The sequence below is a fragment of the Chrysochloris asiatica genome, unplaced genomic scaffold (genome assembly GCF_000296735.1).
Source record: "Chrysochloris asiatica unplaced genomic scaffold, ChrAsi1.0 scaffold00138, whole genome shotgun sequence".
Classification (NCBI taxonomy): domain Eukaryota; kingdom Metazoa; phylum Chordata; class Mammalia; order Afrosoricida; family Chrysochloridae; genus Chrysochloris; species Chrysochloris asiatica.
Genome location: NW_006408656.1, coordinates 1,137,861 through 1,145,219, shown reverse-complemented (window position 1 = coordinate 1,145,219; position 7,359 = coordinate 1,137,861). Strand labels below are relative to the sequence as shown.

General features: G+C 39.9%; 1 protein-coding gene across 2 annotated transcripts in view; it reads left to right on the top strand.

Annotated features, from left to right (window-relative positions):
• NCKAP1L (NCK-associated protein 1-like) overlaps window positions 1-7,359 on the top strand; it is a 75,766-nt gene that overhangs the window by 50,865 nt on the left and 17,542 nt on the right. For both annotated transcript variants that reach the window (XM_006869921.1, XM_006869922.1), the window contains 2 exons: window positions 7,050-7,147; window positions 7,263-7,356. In XM_006869921.1, the coding sequence (XP_006869983.1) occupies window positions 7,050-7,147; window positions 7,263-7,356 (192 nt within the window). The remainder of the gene's footprint in view (window positions 1-7,049; window positions 7,148-7,262; window positions 7,357-7,359) is intronic.

The window sequence follows — 7,359 nt, the reverse complement described above, 5'->3', positions numbered from 1 at the left end:
CATTCAATTGCTACTTTGTTGAGTGTTTTTATCAGGAATGGATGTTGGATTTTGTCAAATGCCTTTTCTGCATCAATCGATGTGATCATGTGGTTCTTTTCCTTTTTCTTATTTATATGGTGGGTTACACTGATTGTTTTTCTAATGTTGAACCATTCTTACATCCCTGTTATGAAACCCACTTGGTCATGATGTATTATTTTTGTGATGTGCTGCTGGGTTCTGTTGGCTAGGATTTTGCTGAGAATTTTTGCATCTATGTTCATGAGGAATATTGGTCTATAATTTTCTTTCTTAGTGATGTCCTTCCCTGGTGTTGGTATGAGGGTTATGCTTGCTTCATAAAATATATTAGGAAGTTTTCCATCCTCTTCTATCATCTGGAATAATTTGAGTAGAATTGGTGACAGCTTTTCCCTGAATGTTTGGTAGAACTCACCAGTGAAGCTATCTGAGCCTGGGCTTCCTTTGGTTGTGAGGTTTTTAATGACCCGATCAATTTCTTCTTTTGTTATGGGTCTGTTCAAGTCTTCTACTTCACTCTGTGTAAGTTTAGGTAGGTTGTGTTTTTCTAAAAATGTATCCATCTCTTCTAAGTTTTCAAATTTGTTGGAGTACAATTCTTTATAGTATTCTGTTATTATCCTTTTGATTTTGTTTGATATTTGTTGTGACTTCACCTATGTGGTTTCTAATGCGAGTTATTTGTGTCCTCTTCCTCTTTTCTTTTGTTAATTTTGCCAATGGTTTGTCAATTTTATTAATCCTCCCAAAGAACCAGCTTCTTGTCTTGATAATTCCTTCTATAGTTTTTCTGTTTTCTATCTCATTTATTTCTGTTCTAATCTTTATTATTTCTTTTCTTTTGGTGACTGTAGGTTCCCTCTGTTGGTCTGTTTCTAATTGTTGGAGATGCCGTGTTAATGTGTTACTTACTTTTGGTTCTTTCTTCTTTTTGGATGTGTGCATTTATTGCAATGAATTGTCCTCTCAGCACCGCTTTCACTGTGTCCCAAAGCTTTTGTTATGTTGTGTTTTTGTTCTCATTTGTTTCTAGCAACTTTGTGAATTTATGTTTAATTTCCTTTTACCCAGTCGCTTTTCAGCAGGATGTTATTCAGTTTCCATGTATTCGACTTTATTTCCTTGGTCTTCTTATTGTTGATTTCTAATTTTATAGCATTGTGGTCTGAAAAGATGCTTTGTAGTATTTTGATGTTTGTAAATTTATGGAGACTTGCTTTGTGACCTAACACATGGTCAATTCTGGAGAATGTTCATGTGCACTGGAGAAGAATGTATGTTGTGCTGTTGTGGGTTGAATGCTTTGTACAGTTGGTTGATTGTGCTTTTTAGTTCCTCTGTAACTTTGTCAAGTTTCTTTCTGGTTGTGCTATCCCTTTTTGAAAGACGTGTATTAAAGTCTTCAACTATAATTGTAGGTTTATGTATTTCTTTCTTCAATTCTAGTAGGGTTTGCTTCATATATCTTGGTGCTCTTTCATTGGCAGGCAGCATGGATATTTATTATGGTTATTTCATCTTGCTCAATTTACCCTCTAATCATGAGATAGTATCCTTCTTTATCTCTTATGCTGGTTTTTGTTTTAAAGTTTACTTTATCAGATATTAGTATTGCCACTCCTGCTTGTTTTTTTAATTGCAATTAGCTTGGTATATGTTTTTCCATCCTTTAACTTTTAGTCTGTTTTTGTATTTGTGTGTAAGGTATGTCTCTTGCAGGCAGCATATTGAAGGGTCTTGTTTTCTGATTCAATCCGCCACTCTCTGTCTCTTCACTGGTGCATTTAATCCATTGACACTCAGTGTAATTATCGATAGGTATGAATTAATTGCTGTCATTATGTTTTTGTGGTGCTGTTTGTTCCTTTGTTCTGCATGCCTTCTTGTGCTGAGTTCGTGTTTTGTGCTCTTTCTTGTCAGTTTCTTCTTAGTTTTCATCTTTCCTTGTTCTGCTTGGGTCTTCATTTTCATGGTAAATTGTGAAGTATTAACTTTTTCTGTGGTTACCCTATAGTCTGTTAACTTTTCCCTCCATTAAGACAGTGTATTGTATCCTGTAATCTACTTGACCTCCTCACCACCTGGATCTCTGTTCCTGTATTTTTCCCTTCTTTGACATTGTTATTCTTTTGATCTTCAGTTGACCCCCAGGTCCTTTGAATTCTTTGTTGTAATTTTGTTCTGTTCTGGACTCTTACCTGTGGTCTGAGCTTCAGGTGGTGTTGCCACATCTGTCAATCTCTGGTTGTTGTCTGTTCTTGTTGCTTTTTAGTCCAGAGAACTCCCTTTAGGATGTTTTGAAGTACTGGATTGGCTTTGACAAAATCTCTTAGCTTCTGTTTATCCTGGAATGTTTTGATTACATCATCGTATTTGATTGACAGTTTTGCTGGATAGACGATTCTTGGTTGGCAGTTTTTTTCTTTTAGGGTATTATATATGTCTCCCCATTGCCTTCTTGCCTTCATGGTTTATGCTGAGAAGTTAGAGCTTAATCTGATTTGCTTGCCTTTTTAAGTAACACTTCTCTTTTCTCAGGCTGCTTTTAGGTTTCTCTCCTCTTTGATTTTGGAGAGCTTGATTATTATATGTTTTGGTGATTTTCTTTTGGAGTCTATCCTTCCTAGGGTACATTTGGCTTTTTGAATATTTATCTTCTCATCCTTCAAGATGTTAGGGAAATTTCCTTCCAGCAGTTCTTCAACTATCTCCTCTGGGACTTCTGTGATTCTTCTTGTTCCAGAATGCAAATAATTCTTAAGTTATTCCTCTTCATGTTATCCAGCATGAATCTCAGACTCTCTTCAGATTTTTTTTATCCTTTTTTCTTCTTGTTCTTCTATCTTAGCAGTATTGAGAGATTTGTCTTCCAGATCACTGGTTCTGGCTTCCATCTCATCAGTTCTACTCCTTTGCCCTTTCAGTGTATTGTCCATTTTTGATATTTTATTATTAATCATCTGGACGTCTTTTGCAGGTTTTAAATTGTTTCCAATGCTGTATTTATCTTGTTTGATTGATCCTCTAGCAATTTCCTGACTTCTTCCTTATTTTCCTCCATCCTTTCAGAGCATTTGAATTTGTTTCCATATCATTCTTTTGAATTCCTTGTCAAGGCAGAGCTAAAGCCTGCTGTTCTACTGGAAAGTCTGTGTCTGCCTCCAGCTCATTTGTCTCAGTTACTCTTTTCTGTTTATGGACATGTGTTTAGATCTTTTGTTTTGTTTTCTTGGACATTTTCAGTAGTTAGGTGCGTTTTTGATGCTTAAATGGATGTATGGTGCTGTGTTTTTAAGCTTACTGAGTGTCTCCTGGTGGATACAACCTGGAGATAGGCTTCCCTTTTTGAGTGTAATGCTTAGCAGCTGGTTTTGGCTACTGTCCAAATGGTGGGATATTATGGTATGCTTGTAGCTTGGCTATATGGCTATGATTGCTGCCTCTTCTTGGGTAATGTAGGGAGAAAAATCTCCCACCCCTAGGAAAAAATGTGATCAAAGGACCAAAAACAGAAGCAATATAAAAGCAGAGACAAAAACCACCACTCAAAAACAGAAATAAAACTGTAAGCTGACTGACCAGTAGTTTGCTGTGCAGGTCAGTGTGCATGCATAGTAGAAACCTCCAGTAGTGGGTGGGGTTTCTACTCACTCAGGCTCCTTCTCTAGTCACCATCGTGGAGGTGTGCAGATAGATATTGAGAAGTTAATGGGGGAAAGATTGTCCACTATTTTTATCTCTGAAGGTCAGTTAGGTATCTGCGTGTCCACAACGTAATTCTCAAAATAGCTGTGTCCTTGTGTGTAGTAGTTGGTGTTGGCTCTTGCCTTTTATGTTGGGGGTTTACAGAGTGTTCATATGGTTGGTCTGTATGGCCAGACCTGCTTTTTCTTGCTGGGTAGGCAGGAATAAAGGGTCCCACCCAGGTCAACTTTAGGGCTGGGTCCCAGAGTCAGACAAGTCGATTCCAACCCATAGCGACCCTGTATAGTGTTTCTGAGAAGCAGCTGGTGAGCTTGAACCACCGACCTTGCAGTTCAAATGGCTTTGCAGTCTGGCACATTAACCCACAGCACCATACCAGGTCTCCTGTGTAGGAAGACTATGAATATTATCCTATTACAGACATCACTGATAGATCTTGAAATGCTCCTTTTAACAATAAATGTGATGCCTTTCCTCTTCAATTTATTTCACTTGTTTGAAGTACTCTGTCTCTTTTCATCAAATAAGGAGAAATTGGTTTCTCCGAGACATTGTGGTGGCGCTGTAGCGGTAGTCTGCTAACCACAAGGTCATTGGTTCAAACCTACCATTCACTTCTTGGAAACCCTATACAGGGCCACTGTTAGTTGGAACAAACTCAGTAGCACTTAGCAACAACAATTGATGACTGTATGTTGGTGTGTTCTCAGTCACTCACCACCTGTGTCCTGGTGGATATGACAGAGACTGGATGTGTAGATGCAGTTCTCTGTTTCTTGTTTGTGCCGTGTAGTTCAGGGTAGTTTCACACACCTCCAGAAGCAGGGGTGGCATGCCTGATGCCCGTCCCCAGAAGATTAGAGTTTGTGCAGGAGTGGGTGCTACTGGTCACTTAGTTGATGAGGGTGAGAACTTGGCTACAAGGAGGGAATGGGGCAAGGAAGAACTGCAGCTCCATTGAGGTCAATCTTTAACCACAAGCTGTGCTTGCAGGCCACTGTGTGGACAACCTCTTGCAAAAGCTTAAGATGGCTGTGCTGTTCCACACCAGCAGACAGCCCACCAGTTTTTGTTTTATCTTGTTCCTGTTCAGTTTCTTCTTCCAATTGGCACTCAATCCACCTCTCTGCCCTATCCTCCCGATCTCAGGGTTCCAGGATCACCATCTGTATCTGTTTCACTTGGCCTCTCTGTCTTTGTTGTAGAGGGTCTGCTCAGTATATCTGCCTACTCCACCATCTTATCCTGAAAGTCTTGGTTGTTTTCTGAACTTATTGTGTTGTAAACATTGGATTGTAGGCTGAATTCTAAATGCTTATGTGAATTACCTCATGTATTCCTAACAATGATCTTGTGGTTGTTACCTTTACTACACCTATTTTACAGATGAGCAAACTGAGATGCAGTGAGGTTAGGATCTTACTAAAGTCATACATTAGTAAATGGTAGAGCTGGAATTTCAGCTCATAGCAGACTAATGCTAGAACCTGGGTGTTCATGCAGTGTTGCTTCCCATTGTATAGAAGTGCACTTGTGTCTCAAAGTGGGGCAAGGAAGTAAGGAGCATGTAATGAATGAGTTGGGAGGCTAGATTTTTAAAGAGAGCTTGAAATCATATAGCTTCTCCTTTTAAAAGGTGATGTACAGTTCTCATAATGTAAGTAAGATTAGCTATAATTCTGTCATGTAAATTAAAATTGTGTAAGAACTCAGTGGCATATCGTACATTCAAAATGGTGTGCCACCTCTACCTCTCTATAGTTCCAAAAAAACTTTATTGCCCAAAAGGAAAGCCTGTATTCACGAAGGAGTTGCTCCTCACACAGCTCCTGGTAACCGCCAATCACATATAGATACCTTTTAATAGATTTATTTTACTGACTGACTAATTCATGAACTATCCTACTTCCCTGCTTTCCCTTACCTCTATATAAATCATGAATCCTGTGTGGTGGGTCAGGTAGGAGAGTTTTCAGTGATCCTGTCCTCTCTGATCTTCCCTTGCTTTGGGAGTGTTAAGAAAGTCAGTACACAGTTCTGTTTTCTAGCTCTGCCTTCTTACCCTCCCCTTGACTCCATCAGTATGCTGACCCTACTCTTTACCTACTGGAGGTTTCAGATGTCCCCTTCTCATCAACTCTACTCACTAACTGTAGGCAGCTTCTAAAATCAACTTTAGAGTCTTGCTGACAACTGGCAAGCAGCAGGAGGTAATGCTGATTCCCCTTTCTACCACCCTACCCCAATTTCCCTGGGTTGCCTTGGTGATGGGGCAATGCTACTGTAAAAATAGATAGACGGAAAGAGAAAGATGCCCTAGGATTACTAGCCTAGAGTACAGAAGATTAGAGCAGGAAGGTTTGGCTGGTTCAGATGGGTAGATGGTGTCTTCTCCAGCAGATTCAGAGAAGGGGATTCATCTCCTCTTCTCCTGTGTCAACCATTTTAACATTATCTAAATTCACCAGGTAGAGTCTTGTTGTGGTGCTATAGAATAAGCACAGGACTGCTAATTGCAAAGTTGTCAGTTCAGACCCACTAGCTGTACCTCGGAAACCCTATACAAGGTTGTTATAAGTTGGAACCCACTCCGTGATACTTAACAACAACAACAACAACAACAAATTCACCAGTTCAGAAATCCTTTTATAGTTCTAATCTCAGTTCTTCATATTATAAATAAATAAATCTAAAAATATCTTGTAAGCGTTCATTCTGGACAAGGCTCTGAACCACCTTCTATGACCAGACCTACTTGGACATTGGTTGAGGTAGACACCAACTGGTCTACCTTTAGAGACTTGAGTGTGAAGTATTGACTTGCTTTTCTATCTGAATTCCATTAAACTAGCCTTTTTCCTACTGGTCTCTTGTTATTACTCCTGTTCTTCTATGCTTTTCTCTGTGGAATAGGCCTGTAGCGAAAGATCACAGCTAGAGCCCCCACTTGTCTGTATTTGTTACTAGTGTTTCTAATGTGGAATTTCCCCAGGCAGGTTCTATATAGCAGGCTAGATAGGGAAGGATAGCTATAGAGCAGACTAGAAAGAAGAAGGATGTGTGTTGATTTTGAAAAATAAAAGAGTACCAGTGGGGAGAAAGGTAAGCCACTCCACATGCAGACCAAATCTGTCACCTGAATGCAGGATTTCACTTTTGCTCCCCAACCTCCTACTTTCTTTCCTCACTGGAAAACCTTTCACATGTTCAAATTACCCCGTAATGCAGTTGGTCCAGTGTCCTATGCAGTTGTAGACCAGGTGTGCAGTTGGCTCAGTGTCCTATGAGCCTCACCTGGGATCTCTGTAACTCTATTCCAGAGATGCGAGCATTGGCTGAACTCCTGGGACCCTATGGAATGAAATTCCTGAATGAAAACTTGATGTGGCATGTGACCTCTCAGATAGTGGAGCTAAAGGTACTGTGAAAACAAGCTCTGGGAGAAAGTCCAGACTCAGAGCACTGGGGAAAGATATAACATCATAATCTTAATTTTTTTTTGGCGCCATGTGTTTGTGTTTGATGGGCTGCAGAAGCTGGTGGTGGAAAACATGGATGTACTAGTTCAGATCAGATCCAACTTTAGCAAGCCAGACTTGATGGCCTCTCTGCTGCCCCAGCTGATGGGTA